The 24,311-nt window shown below is 44.0% G+C and overlaps 1 protein-coding gene across 1 annotated transcript in view; it reads left to right on the top strand.

Annotated features, from left to right (window-relative positions):
- Positions 1-1,975: 1,975 nt before the first annotated feature.
- The window catches only part of LOC118223360 (ubiquitin-conjugating enzyme E2 E3), a 44,540-nt gene continuing 22,204 nt past the window's right edge, over positions 1,976-24,311 (top strand). Inside the window, exons 1-3 of the mRNA XM_035409782.1 lie at positions 1,976-2,131; positions 3,323-3,529; positions 4,876-4,926. Coding sequence (XP_035265673.1) covers positions 3,330-3,529; positions 4,876-4,926 — 251 coding nt within the window. The 5' untranslated portion in view covers positions 1,976-2,131; positions 3,323-3,329. The remainder of the gene's footprint in view (positions 2,132-3,322; positions 3,530-4,875; positions 4,927-24,311) is intronic.

The raw sequence follows: 24,311 nt of genomic DNA, 5'->3' as shown, positions 1-24,311 counted from the left end.
ACACTCATACCTATGGGCAATTCAGAGTCTCCAATTAGCCTACCTGCATGTCTTTAGACTGTGGGAGGAAACCAGAGTACCTGGAGGAAACCCATGTGGGCACAGAGAGAATATGCATACTCCACACAGAAAGGCCCCAAGCCGAGATTCAAACCCACAACCTTCTTGCTGTGAGGCAAAAGTGCAACCCACTGCACCCCCATGTCGCCCACTAGTGGATATGATTAAGCCCAATATTACTCAGTACAACTGGTTGTCTTATGCAGGCAGTTGTACTGAGTAATATTTGGGGGCAGGGAAATTAACTGTCATAGATGGGCAGAATTAAGTTATTTGTATACACTGCATTCCTTCAACACTGACACAGTAGTCGCATACCAACCGACAGTGGGATGATCGGATTCTTTTTTGATGGGGGGGGGGGGTCCCTGCAGGCCTGAATATAGTGACGGGTCTGCATACCTATCAGAAAAACTGGCTGTCCAACTCACCATTCTAGCAGTGACACACAAACACCCGATAACAAGATGAAGCAGGGGCTGGTGTACTAATGTCACATCTCTGAATTTGTACCAGCGTAAGTACAAAGCTGAGATGTCCACATTAAAACATACACATCAAATTAATTAAAATGTGCTCTGGGTTGGACAGAAAGGCTATTTTGGTGTAACTTATCAGCCACAACGATCCATTGAGTGTAGCAAGGAGGGATTTTGTATTATGTGACATAAACGACCTATGATATATACTATCTATCATATTTAATACCTAAAACAAATGGGTTCTAATACTAAATTTCATTAAAGTTCGTTTTTCGTTGACTTATAAAAACATGCTCACGGTAATAAAATAACACAAATGCAGGACCCGAGATGAGTAAAATTCTCCTCCGCAGCCAGTCACTTTATGAGGAGAGTAAGTGGAATTGTGAAGTTTCCTGTGATGCCATGTCAAAATATTCCTGAAGAGTATATTCAAAGTGTAAAAGTGAAACAGCAAGCTAATATAACCGCTTTCAAATAAATACATTTTTGTAAGATAATAAACTGAGCAGGTTCTAGCAGAATAAATAAAATATAAGGAGCAAATTAAAAGGAAATAAATACAGAAACATTATTTAATTCCGCTTTTTAAGGGAGTATACTGATAGTGATTTTGAAAGCGAAGTAAAAAGAAATGATAAATACCAGTAAACGTAGTCTTACAGAGCGTTAGCCCACTAATTATGAATTACATTCTACCTTTCGACGTGCTTCTTGAAAATGTTCCATCCGTGGTTTCAATGATGTGAATTACTCCAGATAAATGATCAGAACTTTAACAATCTGTCACACTGAAATAGATGACGTTTCTTCTGCAGTTCCAGTTAGTTTCTCGCTTTTTAGTTTCCCATGGATGTTTTAATTTCATGGAAACAATTAACCATTATAAATTAAATAAGTCCTTTGGATGTCTTGATTTTAAATGGTAACGCAATAGTATTGACTTCGTTTTCTAAGGAAGCCAAAGATCTGCCACGCAGAAAATAACTTGGCCAATTGCCTTCTTAATGCTTTAGCCTATCGAAGTTCACGTCTCGTTTTGAAAAGTTTAGTCTTTTTTTTGCAGTCCCATAAACCCTTGTCTTTGAAATATCCACCTAGCGAGTCCTATCAAATACAATCAACTATTTAATGTTGCAGCTCTCCAGGATGGATAGCCTATCATTCAGAAACTGATGCCATCTCATAGGTACGGGTGCCTTAAAACCAAAGACTTTGGATGACGATGCTCGGTTGTTCCATTATATGTTTTTACAAGTCCTAGGCTACGTAGGCTATTGCTTTCCAAAGCGAGAAAGAGTGCAGCTATCAGTGGTAGAGCAAGACTTAACGCTGACTTGGCTTTTGAGCCCTAATGTTCCTCGGAGGGAGGAATCATGGAAGAGCCACCCCAGCCTAACAGCCATGAGTCTTAAGACTCGTCCGCTTACCAGCGCCACCTGGCGAATCCAACCCAAAATTACAGTGCCTCCTCTTCCGATTCTCCAATGTTCACAGCTCGGCCGGAGCCTGTCGTCTTCCCCGGCTCCATTTCCACGGGATTTTTAACACTCCAAACCACGCCAGATCAAGATAGGACCACGCTAAAGGTAAAGAGAAAGCTTTCAGGAATGTTACGAGTACAGGGAAAGGGGGAAAACATCGTCCTTTCTTAGTGTTTTCAGCGGCTGTCGCCAAAGAGGGAGCCAGAAACTGACTTCACGCATCAGTTGGTACACCATGCTGATACTGGAGTGTCTCATACCATAACAAACCTCTTCGTTCTACAAAAGATTTAAAGCTCAGGTCTGCAATATTTACTTTTCTCCCAGACCGTGGAAAATTAGTTTCAATTTTCAATTCGTCTGTGAAATTGCGGTCAATTCTTAAAGTGAACGAAACATGAAATGTTTTATTTAACGAGCTGGCTACCCCCCTCGCCGCGAAAAGGTGCAATTATGCTTCCCTTGCAGCTCTACTATCTCACAGTCACTCCAATATTTGTGCGCTGCTGGCGATGTAGATGTCTAGCTAAACAGTCGTATTTTTGTAGCTAGCTAGATGGCTGTCTCGTTTTTAGTAACAGTCTTATAACTAGCTCACGATTAGAGGAAGAAAGAAACTCAGGTTACTTTACCCAGCTAAATAGCATGCTAACAATACTGTACTAGCCAGCAATTTTAAAATTAGCCAGCAGTAGCTAGCTACTATCGTCAGCTCCTTGGCTAGCTTGCAATCTAGCTGGTTAGCAGTCTCCGTGTAAGCAGCTAGACTAACTTGCGCTACCTAGCTTGGTAAACGGCTTGCCAAATTAGCTTGCTACTTCACTATTGTCAAATATGTAAATGACGTCCTCAGTAACTGTGTAGCCTGGTAGCTAGATAAACATTTCCAAGCTGTTGATTTTGAGCCATATCACTATCTGGCTAATCTAATCATTTAACATGCATGGACAGCTTGGGTAGCAAGCGCGTCTTCATGACAATTATGTCCAAATAACGAGCGCTATTGCTGGCCGTTCTATTTTGTCCCAGCTTCTGAATTTCTGGAGTTTCGCTTAACACCGCAACAAATCAGCTGCTTAACCAGTCCCCAACAGCGTGCCATATTGTAACGTATTAACGTAGTTAACTTGCTACTGTAACTTTACTCGTTGCGATTCAGTTGCGCATCCTAAACAAGTGAGTTAACCTGTTAGAGCATCTACTGTAGGCTGACAATGCTTATGTGTAGCTACCCGGAGTGAAAGGTTTTGAATTCGATCCAGCAGAAGTTCTGAACTTTTTCCACTGCTGTTGAAGGGGGAAAATGTCAAGTGACAGACAACGATCAGATGATGAAAGTCCGAGCACCAGCAGCGGCAGCTCTGATGCAGACCAGAGAGACCCTCCGGTACCCGAACCAGAGGAGCAAGAAGAGAGAAAACAACCTTCAGCGACTCAGCAACAGAAGAAAAGTACCAAATTGTCCAGCAAAACGACAGCAAAATTGTCCACCAGTGCTAAAAGGTAAAGATTATGCCCTAACCATTCTTCTTGTCCTGTGACAAATCTTGATTCTTCCCATGTACTCTCTTAGTTAGATATTTTAGCTACATACTTCTTAAACTCAAATAGACTGTTTGTGTTTCTTTCTCAAAGAGTTGCGCCTTAAGTTCCAAGTTCTACTTTCTGAATCCTAAATCAGTGAGAAAAAGATTATAAACTTGTGCCAGTAAAAATGATTTTACTCGAGTCACATTTATTCATTTTGAAATGGTTCGTATTTGTCACGGACTATAGGCTATAAACTCACACCATTGCATTTCAAGCGCCAGAAGTTTGTTTCCTTGCTGGTCATTGAGTCAAGTGTTTGGAAGAATTTCTTACGAGCAGTTGTAGCCTAAAAAATGAGTAAAAATTTCTGGGTATTTATACTTGGAAAAATAAGTTGTGTGCACAAAACTCTCACGGTTAATAAGTGTGTGGGTAATAAATATGGGGAGCGATAAACTGTGTGCTCGTCTTTTTAATAAAAAGTAATAATCCTATACAAGCACGTGTGTTTTTTCCAAGAAAGTGATTTATTTCGCCAGGAACATACCTTATTAATTACCACAGGATACGTTTTCCCTACCCGACAGCCTTTTCGTATAACGTTTTAGAGCCTTTAATTTAACGTTATAGTTCATAGCAATCAAGATTGACTAAACTGAGAGAAAATACACAAATGTTATGCCGATAATCAGTGTTCTCCGATTTGTATCAAAGTATTTTAACTGGGAGGTTTGCTCCGGCATGCGAACAGGAGGCAGATGACTGAGGCTTCTCCACTGGATAAACACCGTAAAGATCACGCTTAAAATAGAAATGCATCCAAATAAAAAAAAGTATCAAGTTAAGGGTATGTGCTTGGTAGATCAGAAAACGTTCGTCTAAAGCATATTAATAAAATTTGCCCTTCTTCCTCTCCTACACGTAGCCTAGTTTGTACTCTGGAGCTCCGATTTAAAGCCCATGTCAAACATGCCTCAGCGCCCCCCCTCCCTCTCTTCCTCATTTGCATATAAGCTTTAAAAGAAAATCTTTAGCGTTAACAATGACATGAACGCGTTGATCGTTAGCGGAATGGAAGCCTGGGAGTGAGAGCTTCACGTCGGCGTTGAGAGCGTGGTGTTGGGTCGGAGAACGGGGGAGAACGGGGACTGCAAAGTTTTGCTGTTGTGGGAATCGCGTTATGCCTCCGAGAACAAAGAGGAAGCAGCCATGTTAGCTGTAGCGAAGTGAAAGCCAGCCGTGCATTAAACGCTGCACTGGTAGAGGGCAGTGTAATTCCCCGACCGCTTCGAATTCTCACTTTCCTCATTTTCTCACAGAATTCAAAAGGAGCTAGCTGAAATTACTCTGGATCCCCCACCGAACTGCAGGTATGTGAAGGTTTTTTTTTTTTTTCCGTTTTTGCGCTGATTGTGCACTAGGACCCCTGATGTTTTGGCATGTTTAATACATGTAAATACTGAGCTTATGCTGTAATCATTAATAATATGTTGGTAAAATGTTTCCCTAGGTTTCTTCAAAGCTTATTGCGAGAGAAAGTCAGCAGTTTGCTGTTGTAAATAATTTATATTTCTTATGGTCTCCTATAGTGTGTTATGTGGCTATTTAATAATGCAATAGTTGTTGCATTCGTGCAAGTGTTTTTTTCTGCTAGTGCTCACAAACATCTCTTGTCTTTCATTGTATCTATTTAATTGATGAACACAGACATGCATGCATAATTTGCACATATAGCAGAAATGATTTTTGTAGATTTCTGACAGCTGTAAGATGATGTTTAGAGAATTGAAACTGTGATTGCTTATTGCGATGCATTTATAGTTTTTCATGCTGTTTCTGGTCTTTTATGTTGGGCTGGGAAGTTGATCTGTCATCTAGTATAAGCACTATATTTTTTCTTGGTGTCTTGTGAATATTGAACTTCATAACTGCACTGGGTTCATATGCAACACAACTGACTAGCCAGCCCAATTCTCGCTGAACAGTTCATTAAGTTTTAAGATTCTAGAGCTCTCTCCTGATTTGAAAAGCTGTCCGCACATTAATTGTTTTTGAAGAGATTTATGAGGATGTCAAGCATTTTGTCCCAGTTGTGATATGTAATATATCAACAAAAACATGTTTTAAAAAATCCCAAGTTACTCACACATACAAAGCACTGTCTGTAAGTCATTAATTAAAACTTGCTTAATGTAAATTCTATTTTTAACATTTTAGCCCTATATTTACAGATTTTAGCCCTATCTACAGATAGATTTGCTTTATATGCGTGCTTCGTATAATAATGCATTTAATGTATGAACCATATGATAATTAAATCCAGAGAGACATGCATACACACATACATACATACATACATACATACATACATACATACATACATACAAGAAAACACATATTCTAGCTCAAAGGCTCAAATCTAGCTCCAATCCACATGACACATAGGTGTGGATTCAGTCATTTTTCCTTTACCATAAATTGCAAATAAATGAAAGTGTCGTTTTTAAATTGATTATGGTGTTTTTAATGGGTTATTGTACATGCAATAGACCTACTAATTTTATGTTGGTAGATGATCACTTTAAGAAAAATCAATAAATGTGCAGTCATTAATTCCATATGGCTTCCCCTTTGTGACTTTTCCTAAATGAATGTATTGAACATTCTGATAACATTTGAATGTCAATATTACATAAGGCAATAAAGTTATAAACACTTACTGAAATGGCCATGAACAGTGAAATTGACCGTCATTTATCTTGCCTGTACGCTTGAGCATTTTGATCGCTGCATGTATTGTTGCAACAGGACTCCAGTAGTACCCAGCTGCAGGTCCGCAGAACAAGCCCATGGCTGGACGATGCCTACAATAGCAGTCAGGCTTTAGGGCCTGCCTTGCAGTCATGTAGCTGTGTGAGTAATGAATAGGGCTGGGTAGCGAAACCCAGTAGCGCTAAGTGCTATGGCGCCGGTTCCCACGCGACTGACATGCCTACCTACCGGACTGAATCGCAATGCAGATTTTGGTGCTTCATTTTGGTGCCCTCTTCACTCATGCAGTTACACTTGCTCTATCGACTCAGTCAATTCTGTGTGTTGACATGAGGACAGAAGGTACAGAAATTAATGTTTTTAAGGGCTGAGAGTCTGTGGTCATTGTGGTTATTTCTGCAGGAAACCCTGAAAAGTGCCAATCTCTCGGTGCTGTGTAGGTATGCTGTAACTTGGCAGATCGCATACCTGCCATTTCAGTCTCTGTTGATCAGTGTGTTGTTTAATTTCCCATCAGGATTCTCATTAACAAAAATTATTTTTTGGCTTCTAGAACTTTCTGCTAATAACCTTGTAGTAACAAACCATGAAGTGGTTATAATTCATGTTAATATGTTTGTCATAAATCCTGAGGGCTCCATTCTCTCCATAGTGCTTACTGTAATCATGTATTATGTCACAGTGCATGTAATCACCAAGCGGGGCATTTCACTTTTTTTTTACATTAAGGAGTCATTTGTGGAACTTTGGAGCATATGATCTTTGTTTGCTTTTCATGACCTGGGGCTAACAGGGGGGAGGTCTTACATTCTGAGACCCCCATCCCGCTGTTCACATGACTTATTTCCTGTTAAGCAAACCTTCTGTGACCGCTGGGCCTGACGGAGGCTGGCTTTCAGAAAGAGGGGTTCCTTTTGAGCGCTTCGCAGTTAGCTGCAGCCCGCCGCCACGCTGGAACCTCTCTGAAATGTGTCCCGAGGTTCTCCGCACAACACGGACCTTTGCAGCCGCCGGTGCTGAACGCTTCAGACGCGGTGCCTCCTGCTAATGTTAATGGGCCACGGTTCTTAACGCGGCTGAGCTCCCGTTCAGCCTTCGCCCTCAGATCACTAAGCCTGTTAATTCCACAGCCGCATCATTGCCTTAAGATTCCACGGTAGCACGGACGTGGTCACGTGATGAAAGCTAACGCGGTGCTGGACACACGGCAAAACTGCAGTAAAGGAGGAAAGAACCAATTGCACGGTTTCATCAAAGAAGCACTTCCTTTGTGGGGAGGCGCTCACTGGGTTGATATGCCTTGTCTACCTAATGAGGATAACTGAATGAAATATCTGGCAAGCGACTCTGCTTGCTAGGTGTGATGTCTTAAATCTGACATTATATACGACTTGAGCAATATGCATACATTTCTTGATGTAACTGAAAATGATATCTTCAGCTGAAACGTTTAAATCACCTGGGACTCTATATCGTGGCACGGATGTTTGCGTCTGGATCTTAACGCGGTGCTGTGTGCATGTAAATCAGGGGAAGGCCGCGGGAGAAGTTGCACCGAGCAGTCAGTGACGACGAGGTGGAATAAATACAGACGCATTGAGTGAATCTGAGTGGCGATGGTCCTGCGTGTGACACTGCTACACCCAATAATGTGGAAAATGAAGTGGAGAAAATTTTAAAATCTTGTTCTTAAGAGTAACACAGTTACCTCTTAGAGGAACTGTCATCTGCCGATTCACACTGTTTGTTCTGGAGCCGCAGAAGTGTAATTTATGCAGACGAGAGAAAAAAAAACCTTTGTTGATTGTACCAATTCTTCACAGCTGCTGGCTTAGCGACAAGGATCATAGTATTATTGTGTTTATGTACCTTTCCCCCTGTAATAACAGCAGCCTAGGAAAAAAAAGAGAGAAAGAAGTCACCCCTCTAACAAACTCCACGGCACCGGCGGCGTGTTAACAAGACACTATTTGCGGAGCAGAGCAGATACGCTTGACGGGCGAAAGGCTTATCCATCCCGCGTCTGGACTAGATTAGCATATTCGCTCACTTCCTTAAAAAGCAATTTTATAGCCCTGGTATTTGCTGCCGGAGCGTGCATAATAGCGGCGGAGTTCTCCCGCCGTAAAAAAAAGGCGCAGTGAATCTCTATTACGCGTCGTTATGGGGTTTTCTTTGCGGTAGGCTGTTGCGAGCGCGGGCGCGAGCGCGAGGGGTTTATGACTCCGCCAGCCGGGCTGTCAAGGGCGGCCGTGCCAGCGAAGACGCCGTGGAGATTGTAAACGGCGCTGTGCAGCCGCTTGGGACGAAATCGCCACCGCGCCGATCTCTGTAAGCGCGTTTCCCAGCGTTCCCGGTGGGTTTTAGGTTCTGCACCGCGGCCCTTATTCTGTACCTGTCCTGTTATTCATTGTTCTTCTTTGGAGAACAGCGGATATGATGGACCATTTTGTCACTGGCTCTCCAGGAAGAATGTTTTGAGGAGCAGGAAAGGTGCGACGTGCTGTAATGCTTTTCCTTCAAGGCCCACTTCCCCAGATAGGCCAAGACCAGTTAAGTATGGTATACCGCGTTCAGCAAGTATGAAAATGTGCTGGAGCCTGTGCCCGTAACGCTGAGTCTGGTCAGAGAGGCGTAGCGTACAAATTCTCATGATCGCAATTCAATATTTACCCGCTCATTAAATCTATAGAGGAGCAGCACAATATAAACAACGAAGATGTGTGTTCTTGCCCTTCTGTCTATACATTGATTGGAGCATATCCCAGCTATGGCGTGTCATTAAAATGTGTATCTGTGTGTATCTGTGCCTATGTATGCGAGTCAGGGAGGGTAATTTCATTGACGGGTGAGATGGTTCACGCATTACACAAGCTGCCTTTATCCAGGCCCCCGCCCCCGCCCGTGCTTTGTGCTGATTAAACCGCGATCACGCGTCGCACGCGGGATCCTGCCACAGAGCCACAGAGCCGAGAGCCGGCCCTGTCCCGCCACCTTCGGCTTCCCCCTCCCCCCACGCCGGCGCTGTCCGGGGTCCCTCCAGGCTTCGCTTCTCTCGGGTTCGGCTCTGCGGAAGGCGACCCCTCACAGAGAGGGGGGGGGGGGGAGCTGTGGGCTCTGTCTAACGCCTGGCTGCAGGCCTGCGTCTGTCAGATCCCAGCACAGGCGCCGCACAAGTGTCACCCATCCCCCCCCCCCACACCGCTCTGCTCGCTGATATATGAATCGGAAGGAGCCCAGTGCCAGGAGGGTGTCAATCCGTAACCAGGCGATTAGGATTGTGCCTTTTGGTTTTTTTATTGTGGGAGAGTAATGCTTGGCTCGGTTTTGAAATCTGGGCATCCAGAGCGATTGTTTCGGCTTGTATTGCACGACCGACACGAAAGAGCCCTGGCTATTTTTCCAGCCAGTTAATTAATTAATTAGATTGTTAATTACGCCCGCCTTGTCTCAGTTGCGGGGGAGGAGGGGGGGGGGGTCGTGTTCCAGATTAAAGTCTGACCTTCGAGGAAGCTTCCCCGCTCCGCCTGTTCGCCGCAAGCAGTTTCAGCTTGCAGTTTTGCGGGGCTCGATATAGCCTAACTCAAACGGCTGGTGGAGTACAAGAGCATCAGAACGAGCATTTACGACCCCCGCAGAAGGACTGGATGGACGAACGGCTGTCTGATGGTTAACGGCGTTCGTTACGCGTTCGTAAGGGGCGAAATGAAAAGGCGCGGTCGGGGCTCGGGAGCGCCTCCGTCTTGATTTATCCTGTTTATTCTCCCATTTTTTCCCCCAGTAATTGAGTTTACGTTCGGCGCCCGCGAAGCCGCGAGGTGTTTTACAGCTAGCGGCTGAGCAGCTCCTGACAAACTGCTCTCCCCGCCTGCATTATTCATGCGTCACGCGGGGTTCGCGCTCGCACGTGCACGCGCGCTCGGAATTCCAGCGGGACGGGGTTCGCCCTCCCGTCCTTCAGCGCCGGGGAGCTGCAGCCACGGAGGTGGCCCTGGGTTTGGGCTCTGGTCTCTCCGTACAGGAAGGGCCAGAAAAGCGCCCCTCCCGTAACTGCGCGCCCCTGTGTGCTCTAGCGTTTCTCTGTGGCCTGAGACGGCCTCAGCTTCAGAACCGAGCGGCAGAGATCCACGACTCTCGTGTCCTGTTACGCCGTTTACGGACGCGTCGATCTGGTCATGCGTGCGCCTTATTGGGAAACGTATCCGCAAGGCAATCTGTCGGAGACACAAATTATGATCTGGCTTCATACCTCACCGTGAAAAAGATTTGTCACACATTGCAGAGGCTGAATCTGAAAGGAAATGTGCTATTGAACGGAACACAGTGAGGAATTCCCCAGGTTTTTTCCTGGCATGAAAAGGGTCTTTGGTGCTCCCCATGATTGGACCAGTGCTTGGGAATGCACGTAGGGTCATCATACATTGTTAGCATTGAGCTATTCTAATTTGGCCCCTAATGACAGTCATGGTCTAAAATGCTTGGCAAAATTTATTTTGCAAGTATAGAACTGAACATTACCAAAAAAATCTGTTTCTGTCTTTTCATGTTAATCTGTGAAGAATTGTGCATAAAGCAGCTATAAGATTAGCCTAACTGATGAAACCTTTTACAGCGTATGGATGAAACATGGCAGGTCTAATAATTAGGCTAGTCTCTGCTGTCGTTTCTACTTATTAAAAATGCCATCCGGCTAATGTTTTGGTTAGTATGTTGTGAGCTGCTCCATCATTTTGAGTCGTTTTCACCCAGAAAAAAACTTTTGGGCTTATATAAGAGTTTCAGCTTTCTTGTTATATTAATATTATCTTTCTCCTCCAAAGTTTCAATGAGAGATGCTCATTTAAATCATAATGGTTACAAACCATTTGAGAAAAAAGGCTCTTCTGTTCTACTGTCCGTGTTTGATTTCACAAAAATGACCGTTGCAACCTTAGACCGAAAACAATAGAACGTGTATCCCAATGGTTTGGATTAAAATATTATTAACTCTGGGATCATTGATTAAAGGACAGAAGAGGATTTTGTCTGCCTTTGCTTTCTCCTGGCACATACCTTCACAGCTCTGATCTTGGTGGGTGGCAACACCGAGTCGAGCGTCCCTGCGTGTGATAGTGCTGCCCACAGAGCCCCTAAATGTGCTGTCTTGCTGTCATGTTCTCTCTCTCCTCTCTCTCTCTCTCTCTCTCTCTCTCTCTCTCTCTCTCTCTCTCCTCTCTCTCTCTCACTCCTCTCTATCTCTCTCTCCTCTCTCTCCTCTCTCTCCTCTCTCTCCTCTCTCTCTCTCTGGCGCTTGCAAATTTTGTTTTGGCAAAGTCAAAGATTTTTCTGTGCCGGTAAAACACTGATTCCCTTTTGGGTTTAGCTACTTCTGAATGGTCTCTTTTTTTAGGGCTGTTGTCTGATTTAAAACATTCAGGATTATAACATAACATATAGGCTAACAGGATTATAACATTCACATAGGCTAACGGTTTCATGTGTACTGTATCATTGCGATTTGCAAGTCAAAACATTTTTGGTTAACTTAAATATTCATACCTGTTTAGATGTATTGTTGAATTAGGAGTTGAATGGAAATTATTCATAAATAAATCACTTATTAATAAATGTTTTAATTAATAAAGTGTTTTTATAGTTTTTATTGTAAAATAATCTTCAAATAAATACAAGAAGGGAATATGCAAACAATACTTTTTTTTGTCAGTTGTTCAAATTAATTGATAGTATAATCATTATTATGAATTTCTGTGTAATTGCAGTGTTGCAGCTGACGACAGTTAATTTAAATGCAAAGTTGGAACCCATTTCCCCCGCTCCTGTTTGGCTTTTGTTTTTTTTAGAAATAACATTGGACAAATTGTTTTTAAATGGGTTGTTTTGATTAAAAAACATTTCTGTCTGGCATAGCAAATACAATAAACAGCAACCCTCTCTGACTGATAGTGTAATTGTGGATTCCAGAGATAAAAAGGCAGCTGCATTATTTACCTAAATAATCTAGTATTTTATCTTCTAAAAATGGCTTTTAATGGACTAAATGCATTTTGAGGTGCTGTAGAGGGCGCTACCAGTGACACACCGCCCTCAGACTTCTCTGTCAGATCTGCTGGGTACATTTGTTGTGGTAGAGCTGTTTGCTCGTACCTCCAAACTGCTTGTATGCGTATTTGTGTGTGTGTGTGTGTGTGTGCATGTGTGTGTTTTAATTGGTTGTAAATGGGTGTCTGTCAGTAGCTAGCTGGAAAAAATTAAGGACTGCTCTGTAAATCAGATTAGCTTCTGTCATTGTTTCAGCTTGCTTACCATCTGCGTGAATAAAAGATAATGTGCGACTATGCTGTTAGACCTAATTCAGTGGCATAGGCCTAACATTTGACTGGAAGACATGAAGCATGAATCTAATAGACCTATTTGATTGTTAGCTGTATGGAAACCTTGATGTGATGTAATCATGGAGTCACGGGCTGCAGTGTCAGCTCAGGTACTGTACCCCCACTCCCTCGCGGAAACGCTCGATTTCGCTTAATCTCTTCCGATGCGTTTTGAGCCAGGCGTCCCTGCCGTCGGCCTGGCCACCGGCAGGTAGCCCCACGCAGCACGAGATCGCGGCTGTGACCGCGACCGCCAGAGGCATCAGTGCCGACCGGCGATCCGACGGATGGGCCGGAAGACGCGTTCGCCTGCGGGGCAGACGGGACGATGCGGACGAGCGCCTGGGCCTCCGGGCTCTGTCGCCGCCCCAGCGGCTTTCATTCGCCGCGCGCTCTCTGAGGGAGGCGGGGTCTCCCCAGCGGTGCGGCCTGAGCGAATATCCCGCTGTGTAACCTTGACAGCAGAGTGAAAAGGCTGGAAAGATCCACCGCGCTTTGTATCTGTTACTTACCCTGTACCGAATAGCGCATTTTGTCACACGTTTCTGTGCTCTGCCTGGATTTATTAACCGAGGAATATGGAATAGGGATGACAGTAGGAATGGGGATGGCATTAGAAATTGGGAATAACAATGGAATTCGGAACATGGAAGAGGGATGGCATTAGGAATAGGGAAATCGGGATGATATTAGGAATAGGGAATATGGATTGCATTGGGAATAGGGTGTATGTATAGTATTAGGAATAGAGAGTACGGATGATATTCTTGCATGCAGTCACAGATATTTTTGCACCAAATGTAATGCACGCAGTGTAACATTGGCAGGGATATTCAGTTCTATGGCAGTGACTGTTGATTAAGAGAATCTTTACAGTGTAATTCTGAAATCCCAGATGAACGTCTGTTTGACTTCGTTTTTGCAGGTGAGCCCTGGAGCCTACGTATCTTTGGCCCGAGCTCACGCTGCTAGCTTCCCTCTCCCTTCCCCCTCCCCCCTCCCCCTCTCCCTCCACTCCTCCTTTCCGCGCACCCTTGTTGGAAAGGCCATCTATTTGTTTCACCCCCGCCCTTCCCCCACCTCTGAGCTGTGAGAGCCCGCCGGAGAAGGCGGCGCGGGGCAGATAACGGCCGTGAGCTTTGCCGGGACACGGCAGTCGCAAGCGGACCGCATCGACACGGCGCACCGGCGATGAACACCGCATCCCCCCCCTCCCCGTGCGATGCCGTTAGAGGGGCTGCGAGGGGAGGGTGTGCGTGTGTCCGTGTGAGCGCTTGTGCCGTATTCACCGGGCTTAGTCTGTGTTCGCGGCGTCTGAGGTTTGCGCTCCTCTCCGAGCAGAGCCCCGCTCGCCCCGCGCCGCCCGCGCGTCTCCCGCGGTTAGCGTGCGCACGCCACGCTCTTCGGCGCCGCCGCGGCCCCCTCAGCCGCCTTATTTGTTGATCGCGGCTCCGTCCAATCGGGCTGCGCGCTCTTCCGTGGCCTCTCCATTTGGGAAAGAGAGCCGGGGCGCGGCGCTCGGAGCTGAAAGGCCCCCCGCTGGCGCACTCGGCCCGCAGCGAGCCCTAAACTCGTTAGCTCGTTTGTTCAGGGCTGCGCCCCCTCACAGCGCTCCGTCTCGCCGTTTCTGCGGCTCCAACGTACCGCTCTGCGTTTTTTCGTCCAGTTATTTGGTCGCTTTTCAGTTATTTGATTTTTATTTTTGTGCAGATAAATGCAATGAACCAGATCCTGACCCAATGTTTTAATCTGGGATCACATGGTTTAGTCATTTAAAATATGTTAAGCTCTTCTCTCCCTCATTTATTTTAGCCCAGTATCCTCTCAGCGAGAGTCCAAAATAGGAATATGCAGGCCCTTTCATTTTCCTCTTTTCTGTGTATTACTGATGAAGGGGTACGTGGAAAATGAACACCGTTTCTCAAAACCACTATTGTAAGCAGAGCAAAGCAGCTATTTGTTTTTTCAAATGTCCAGTTAAATAGGACAGAAAATAGAAGTGTTTTGGTGTCCACTGTCATTTGAGATTCCCTTTGAGAGAACAGTTAGTTCCCTTTGAAACTGTATTTTACATAACCATCATGGTTATTTCAGGTTTGCTGGACAGCATCAAAGGAGCTTTGTGAGAGGTTCATTTCCTTTTCCCCCCCTCAGTTAATCAAATAGTCTGTGGCGGCGGTACGTTATTTGCTTGTTTCATTCAGGTCGTTTGCAGTACCTTGGCGTCAGAGTCTGCCACTGTATCCTCCACAGATTCTCGCGGTAGAACTTCACCTGCTTTGGTTTTCGGATTGGAAAATGCAACTGGGTCAGAAATATGGTTACAGGCCATGTAGCCAAGTGCCTTATGCAATTTCATTTAAAATGATTGCAGTCAATGGAATCTAACCACCAATCTTTACCGAAAAAAGAAACTTTCAGTAATGCCAGAGGGGTGATTTCTGTGATAACAAACCTGTATCCATAATTATGTATTGTTTACAGATTATACAGCCCGTAGCGTAATTAGTTGATGTTTATTGAACGGAAGTGTTGTTCCTCTACCTGTGTGGACTCTGGCAGACGTCCCTTAAAGATGAGTGACTGGCGTGGTGCTCCGCCCACTCGCTGCCACGCGCTGTTTCTGTGCTGCCTATCACGGAGGCTGCGGGCGCGGTGTCCTGAGTGGCACCTCTCGAGTGCGTGCCCCGCATAGCGCTTTCCTTCTGCAGAATTTCCTCATGCTCACCTGCGATCCTCCACGCGTTCTCAGTCTGCTGCTGCTGCTCTCCGGCCCTTTAATGCAGCGCTGCAGAAAGGCACGACAGATTTATCGTGCCCCTTTTTTGAAATTTTCTTTTGCGGAGACGTCCTCGTTAGAGCGAGCCGGGCGCGTTCACGGGCGGCCGATCGACCGGAGAAGAAGCTATAAGCTTGTTTGAGGAAATGAATGGTTTTTACTGCACTGTAAACATTAACTTTACTGAATGGCCACTTCATGACATTGGAGAATGTGTTAAAATAACAGTTTTTGTTCTTTGCCTGCAAGCAGCGTGCAGTGTACCCAACCAGGTCTATGGTTGAAAAGTAGTGTAAACTAAATTTACATCTGTGTCAGAAATATGAAATTGCATACAAAGTACAGCACAGTTGTAGCTCTTCTGTGGCACTAACTAGAAATGCAAACTGAAAAAAACCTTGCGTGGGTATTTTCTGCGGTCGTGCATTAACAGAAATCATCTGAACCCTTTCTTTACACGTTCGCACATTTTGTCTTCTGCTCAGTGGTGTGGTTCACTTCAAAATGGATCCATTACTGCATGTCAAATACACTGGCACTCTAAAAGCCCGCCTGGTCCTCTTCCGTGCCTTATTTTCGACTGCATCTTCAAGTGTCACGTTATTCACACTAGCGTGGAGGCGGATGGAAGAAGACCGAGCATCCAAAGGAGAGCCTGTGCGCCTCGCTGTCAGAAAGAAAGTGCCCAGACCGCTCGGGGGTGGGGGGCTTCCAACTTGACAAAAAGAGACCCCCTTGCTCTCTTCCGCACGGGCTATCAAAGACGACCTTTGTCACCTATTTCACCAGGAAATTGGCGAACGTCAAGCACCGGCCCCTTTTCGACATTTAAAATTCTGTTTCTTCTGTTCTCTCTGGCTGCGTCTCATTATGTATCAACAGGAAAAACGTCTATCCTTCCGCTAATTACACGCGCTCCCGCCTGACTTTGGATGTCTGTTTGAAATTTTAATAGTCTACATCCAGCCGGAGATGATTATGCTCGCCTGTGAAGCGATGCCTTTTTTTCCCTGCACCCCCAGTGTAAGACCACAACTTTGCTGCCAAACTTCACAGCGGAACAGTAGGGCGTAGTTAAAAATTAAATTAGTTAAATTTTACTCTGATTTTTAGGAAGTATTTTTCCACAGAGTTATTCACGTGGTGTAGCTTAGAAGGGCTTGTAGGGGAAGGAAAGACGCTTTGAATGTTGGAAATCCTGGTCTGTTCTCTCTGTTAAACTTGTGTCTGTGCTTGTGAGTATGAGGGAAGTGGAACATAGTACTGGTGTTTAACAGTTTATCCCTGGAGGTGTGTACAGGGGAAGTCATTTCATGCCTTTTCACTCTATAGCGGGCAGAGCTTGAGATTTTGCATCACTCAACAGGGCTTGTGAGTCAAGGTTTCTGAGGTGGTATCGATGCTTTCTCTGAGGTAGTGTCAGTGACTCATTGGAGTTTGTATCAGTGATTCTTTTGAGGTTGCATTGGTGACTAATTTTATGTGGCATCAGTACAGTGCATCCTTCCATGAGTGGTGTCATTACTGACTCCTTTGAGGTCTTCGTGGTGATTTCCGAGGCAGTGTCAGTGACTCATTTGTAGAGGTGTCGGTGATTTCTGAGGTGGTATCAGAAATGGTTTCAATTATTCTGGCTAAGGATTTACAGCCCCCCATTATTGGGAGCTGACGGCCATTAAAAAGCACTATCGCAAAGTGCTCCGTTAAGCTCTGCCTGGTGAACACGGCCTGGCTTTGTGGCTGGAGGATGACAGGACAATCTATCACACTTGTCAGGGTTGAGCTCCAAGAAAGTTAATTAATACTATAAGCAACCTGATTCAAAGCGGTCTATAAAATGGAATGAAGTGTGACTTTAAACGGAATGATAACCAGAGTCAAACGGCATGGGGTGTTTTGAAAGCTGCGTTCTCTCTGAGTAAAAGCGAAATACCCGTCTGAGTAGATAACAACCGTATCTGTCCTGGCAGAAGCGTTCACCCTTTCGCCCCCGTTAGTGATGGGAAATAGTCATCTTTTTATCACCATGTACTGTGATGCGAATGCCTTCATGTGTGTATATCATATCTACCTCAAGGTAATCCACAATTAGAAGCCCTGGCAGATCACACCAGACGCGTGAGCGGAGCGGCGGCTTTGCAGAGCGGCTCGCAGACGGCGATGGCGGTAACTAGCAGGATTCTGTCACCGCTCGTGCGCGCTGTCCTCAGATTTCCTCAGACTCTCTGTACATTCTGTACGGGTTCTACGTCTGCCGTGGTTTTGCTTTCGTACCGGTGCTGTGGGGAGCCCTGCTCAAGCTCCCGCACCTCTTTGTTTACTCTGGCTGGCTGCAGTTACCGCTGTCACTTGCAGCTGGGGGCAGTTTCCTGTTTTCAGAGGATAAGGGCCGTTGACCCTTGATCTCGAGAGTGGAGAAAAAGGTTTGTGGCCGGGGTGGTATCATAACCGTGTTTTAACCGCTTTTGCTCCTGGTGGGCTTTTCAAAGATTGTGTGTCTTGCAGCCACATAGCATTTTGTAGTTCAATGATCATTTGAAATGTAATAACTGCGTATTATAGTTCAAGATGTAAAGTAACAGTCAAGCATTAATGTCTCAGGTATTGTGCTGTAATGTAGCTCCTGTTAACAAAGAGATATTAACCCCTTTGTGCAGCTGCCAAATATGGCCAATGCTCACCCATTTAGGGGGTGTTCTATTTAAGCCTTTATAACCCCAGGTGCGAGCATTACAGAGACTTTTAAAATGGTTTAAGTGAAGGAGGACATTAGACATTGGATTAGTTTATATTCATAATTTTGGAAGAAATAAAGTTCCACAAATGCAATTATCTTGGTGAAAATGCAAAATGAAGTTGCTCTCCTTCAATTTGAAATGAAATGCGGAGAGATTACATGTCCTGGATCATAATCATGTATTTCACTGCAAATAAACTTTTTTGACTCATGAAACTCACTTTTGCATCACTTTCAAGTGGGAATGACTATTGTTTCATCAGTGTAGGGGTCTATGATACAGTATCTGTGGGTCCAGAAGCCTATCCAAAACCTCTCCCTAAATGAATGATAGCACATTAAATAAACAATGCAAAAACATTGTGACACACTGTGGTACACATACCTAAATATGTAATCGTTCACTCTTATATGTTTTCTGTACTCTACAGTATGTAGCCTAATATCTTGTTGTATGGGAATGGGATGACATTTTACAGTGTTACAATTTATGATCACTCCGAAGGAAATTTTACATTCATCCAGCACATTTTAAATTTGAATGAGTATAGCCCATGGAGATACTAATATCCTAAATGTACAATAAGATTACAATAAAATAATATTCCACTGTCAGAAAAATGTTGGCCATGTTCTAGCTTCACGGTAAACCAAACATCATGAATGCTTAAGGCCTTTCAATGCAGTGAAATCCCAGGCATGTGAATGCAGCGTTAGTTTACCGCTTGTGTTTTTTCTAGTTTTTTCGCTGATGTTCAGATGTAGATTTTACTCCCATCTGCGTAGCCCAATGCTAAAAGCTTTATCCTGCTCCTCCCAGATCACAAGAGGAAAGGTGTGGCACTATCAGTTAAGAGCTTCAAAGTTTTATCGGAAACCTCAGACGCTGCCGTTGTCCTGTTGCAACTGCGGTGGCTTAGCTCTGCATTCGCCGGCAGCCTGCTCTGCGCCGTTTCTGCTCGCTTCGGTGGCTAACTGCAAGCACTCGAGAAGCCACTTCCTCAAACGCACGTTGCGAAATAGGAGGAGAGAGATCACCACCACGGCCGCACTTAAAAAGGAGAGCGACGCTGCCCCTTGCCAGGAAACCGTGAGCCGCCTCGCACCATTACAGAAAATAGGCACAAATCACAAGTCGGCAAAGTGTGGGACTCTGCGTTTATTTATGTCTCATGCAGTTTGGGCCAATCGGTGTACTCGCTCCAGCATATTCGATATAAGGTCACTGTATATTTCAGGCACGGAAGCCTTCAGGTTAAAGGCCTGTGAAATGACGAGTATTGCAAAGCACTTAGTAATAACAGAGCACTTAGTGCTCCTTAATGGGGACATTCCTCCTTCTTGAGGCTCTTAAAATCTTTATTGTATGTTTTGGGATATTTATTGATAGCAGCTGCTGAAGTATGTTTTAAATGCATAATATTTGAGGATGGCAACCTGCATTGTGCGGTTTCAGTATTTTTACTGTGCAAATTTTAACAAAGCTTATTATTCACTCAATAATTTTTATTCACATTGTTAATGGTGTAATTTGGCTCTAAAGTGTGGCTTCGTCACATTGGTGGAGCTCTGAAAGGTCAGTAACTCTGCTGGCAGTGTAGCTTTCTCTTTCCGGCAAACTGTCTGAACTCTAATGATTTGTATCTTTGAGCATACGGTGAACTGCTTAGTACCATTTGGTCATCTGTGAGATGCATTTCCCTACAGCCAGCCTTGTGGAACAGTGCGGTAGCAGTGGTGTCAGTTATTAAGCATCTGTGATCTGCTTGTCTTCATGAATAGGTCTCTGGGTCACAAAAGCCGTACACCTCTTTAGATCCCTGCCCACTCAAGTGTCTCCCAGCGATGCAGATGAGCGGATCTGGTGTCTGTCTCCATTCAGTAAAAATAGCAGCAGGATGCCTTGAAGTGGGCTGTTAGCACAATCACATTCTACATATTTTATGGGGGAAAAAAAAGTCAAAGTCATAACCGAGCATTTTTCGAAAGTATTGCGTCTTGCAACAGAAAATCACAGGTGGAGAAATTAACTGCAGTCTCCGAGCCAAATTAAAACCGAAAAAGAGGAAGGAACAGCAGGTGCAACAAATGAATATTTATTGCTATGTATTTTTAAACGACTGCTCATAAAGCACTCGAGTAACAAGGTGAAGACATGATGAGTTTGCTTGTACGCTCTCTCAGGCGCTCGCAGTAGGCTTTGTCCTCAGTCGTCCTCTGGCAGACACTGAAGGACTGGGTAACAGGGATTGTGTGTAAGCTCTGTTGCCTGTAGGGATCCCTGAATGACATTCATTTCAAACAGAAAAGAAGTGTGGAGTCCTCTAGTGAAATGGCCAAGATACGCAGGGGACATATCGCAAATACATTAAATGAAGCTCAAAAGATCACCTGGCAGGGTAAAAATACTCAATATGCAGTATAAAAAAACACGACTGCTATAGGAATAGAAGAATAAAAATATTATATAATTTCCAAAAAAAATCAGCCCTGCTTTTCATTCAGGTGTATGACAGATACTGACGAGATTATGAAACCATTAAACTGCAGACAAGTAACTGGCTGGTGATAAATTTGGATTTTGGGCTTAATATTTAAAGGTATTCATCTGAATGGTCCATAATGGCAGCAAGTCATAAACACCCCTTGTACGCCACACAAGCATACTGTTGTCAGAATTCACTTTATTAGGTCTAAGCACTATTGTTTAATCTGTTAAACTGAATGGAGCTTCAAAAAGCAAGTGGTCACTGCAATACATATAGCCTACATCTATATTTGATCATCTTTATGAGGTTATGGTTGTGTTTCCTTGCATTATTATTATTTTTTTGCACATCCTATGTAAATGATAGCCTACTTTGTGTATGTGGTTGACATTTAATTCCTGTATTTACATTATGGCTTTTGATTTGTTTAAATATGAACACCCACAGTTATGCTGGGGGTAAAATAAAAATGTCAGAGATAATTGAATTTTTCTGCTGTGGTTATTGTCAAGCAATCCCAGTTGTATTGAGCAAATGCCTCCAAATCATTTTTTTCCCTATTGCCCTCAGGTCTGGGAAGCTCTGACTAACGGGATTGTGACTCTATATCATTAAAGCATACGTCTTTAGAAGAAGCTGCACTGGTGCCGGTTTAAGAGACCCAGGCGCACAGTCCTTTAATAGACATAGAGGCTTGCGAAAATGTGATATCAGAGGATACATTCCAGTTGTACCAGTAAAAAAAAAAATATTCACTTAAATAGCACAGTCGTGTCCTTCCTTACCATTTATATGTGTTTATTTTTCTCTCACACTTGCTGGTTGATAGCCTTTCCTTATATTCAATACATTCTCTCATACCGAATCATTGGTGTTAATGTTACCAATGACAACATGATCTAATGCCATTTAATTAAATTTGATATACAGGTGACTGCCAAACTACCAGAATTCAAAAAATGCTCCCCAGAGTATCCCTCTCTCTGAAGTTCTCGATTGTCTGTTCTTCATGAAACGGCCTGTTCATATCCTAGATTGATGTTTGTAGTGAACTCACTGAGTTGCTCTTCTGGTATGCTTTGAATACAAAGCGTGGACATCACGGTTGAGGTGTGTGTGCTTTCATCCACAGTGTGGTGGAAACGAAACTCTGCATTGACAGTCACCGCCGTGTGCACATCCCTCCTGGCTGAATTAGCAAAGATGCTCGCACACTGATGTCAATGCAGAGATGCGCCCGCAATTGGTCTAAAATATTACATGGTTAGCCGCATTTCCTAGTTTCTGTTCGTGAAATTGACACACTCTCCGTTCCGTCTCCTCGTCTGATTGAGCGAACAAACTCACCATATTCTATTTACTTTCTTGCAGCACAAAACAAACTAAAGCGCCTTCTAAATAATCCTCTTCCGTCGGCCGAAGTTTCTGTGTCTTCACTTTTTGTGTAGAAAATGTTTTCACTTTCCGTGTTTCCCTTGGTTATCACAACTGCAGAGCTTTAATCTGCGTCACGGAACGAACAGTTTGAAGCCACAATGAGTGCACGCATTTGTATGTGGTGTCTTGTTAGATTTTGACTGAGTTTGCCTTCGTATCACATGTACTCCCAGCTTCAGGAACAAGATTCGTTTACAGCCCGCATTGTGGTTTATCAGTGTGTCAGAGAAGACCTTGTGACATAATCACTGATTACACACTGCAGAGCACAGGTTAAGAGGGCATTGACTCTAGATTACCTCACCTTTATTCAGACTGTTTCTGAATTGTAAACTCGGTTTTAATGTCACTGAAAGACACCGTTATGATTTGGAGGGTGACGTGCACCTATGTTGTGGCACTCGATTATTTTTGGGACCTTAAATATCTGAAAACAAAATATAGAAATGCTACTGTTAAAAATCATGATAGATTTTATATTGAACATAACTGCATTTACTCTTAATATAGGCATGTCCAGTATGTGTTTGTCCATGTGCAGGATATAAGCCTAATTAACTATTTGGTATACATTCAAACAAGACTGTCAGTTTCAAATGCATGAATGTTCTTTATTCAATATTCAGTTTTTGAAAATGTTCCCCATTTCTTTTATTTTATATCAAAGGATATTGGCCAAATTCGTAAGGTGTATTAAGTAAACATATGGCACAGGCCTACATTGCTTCTACTGAGACTTTTACCACAAACTGAAGCTCCTGTGGTCTTCCCAGTGACATGTGTCTGCTCTCTGATTGGCTCAGTGTTTAATATCTGCTTGGAAAAAGCCAACCAAGCTTCTGCTTGTCGCTAACTGCTGGCACAATCTGTGGTGGCTTTGAGCTATTAAGAGTGAAAGAGTGAAGAGGTGTGAGTGACTCACCTTCCTCGACACACAGTATTGCAACTTAAGCCTGTATTTTCTATTGCAGTGGACACCATGTTCAGTCATCGTCAGAACAAGAGTATGTATTACTATGGTTTCATGCCCCAAAAATCAAATCTGCCCTTGTTCAAGTGAAAGGCCATTTTGTCTTTCCTCTTATGATACAGAGCTGGTGAAACCACTGGGTGGTTTCGGTGGAAAGTTGGAACAAATTCCGTGTTTTATTTGATGACTTGTTAAACTGGTATGTTTTGAGCAACCAGCGTTTTCCATGCTGCTTAAACGCCGGACTGTCTCGAGCCGATATTTTCTTGACTTAAGCCGTGTTGAGTAAGACTGGTTTGATTGATTATGCCTTTTCACGCGCGGGTGTGTTGGAATACGCATACACTTTAACTGCTAAAGGACTTTTGCCACCTCTTCTGAAATCGCTCTTTCCTGTGTCTGTCTCAGCCATTTGCCACTGTATGTGAGGTTATGTTCATCAGCCTTTAAGGGGGAGTATTTCACATTTTGAGTGCAGGCAGCCAGTCTAGCATTGTCTGCTTGACATGCGTAGCAGTCTAAACCTGTAACGATACACCTCGGGTAGCAGGGTTGCCCTAATCCAGATTCACACACCAGAGTCCTTCATCTACTTTCATTCATTGGGGCCAGGTTATATTTAACAATCAAACAAAAGGGCCAAAGAGAGTTTTTCCCAAATGTAATTGTTTAACAATGTGTAATGTGCAATGTATTGTGAGTGTTGAGTAAATGTGTTCGTAAAATATGGGTAGCATTCACATATTATACTGTCACTCGTAGAGGTAAGCTGACACTGTGCACACGCGGACGTAGACAGTCATGATTTTTTGGTGCATCATCATATCTTTTTTCCCCCTCAATTATCAAAGGGCCAGGAGTATACAGTATGTGCAGTAGGCCACATTTGGCCTCTGGGCCATCAGCTGCTTAACCCTGCTGTACAAGTCACTACGCATATGCAAGCCTCTTCGGCGTGCTGCTTTGTTTTACGTGTACTACAGAGAAAGAAATGGCATGGATTCCTGGTAAGGAACATGGCTAATCTTATCACTCTGTTGAAATGATTTTACTTTGCGGGAAGCTGCAGGGATTTGACAGCTTACTATGGCAGCGAGGAGCCGAGCTTGTGGCCCGTCAAGGCTTGCTGGCCCTACACAGGTAGGAAGAACAGGGTGTAAAATTAACACCCACCACCCGCCAAATGCGGGTGATTTTGCG

Source organism: Anguilla anguilla, chromosome 3 (genome assembly GCF_013347855.1).
Source record: "Anguilla anguilla isolate fAngAng1 chromosome 3, fAngAng1.pri, whole genome shotgun sequence".
NCBI lineage: Eukaryota > Metazoa > Chordata > Actinopteri > Anguilliformes > Anguillidae > Anguilla > Anguilla anguilla.
The sequence above is the reverse complement of the archived record's forward strand: the minus strand, read 5'-3'. Positions and strand labels throughout refer to the sequence as shown.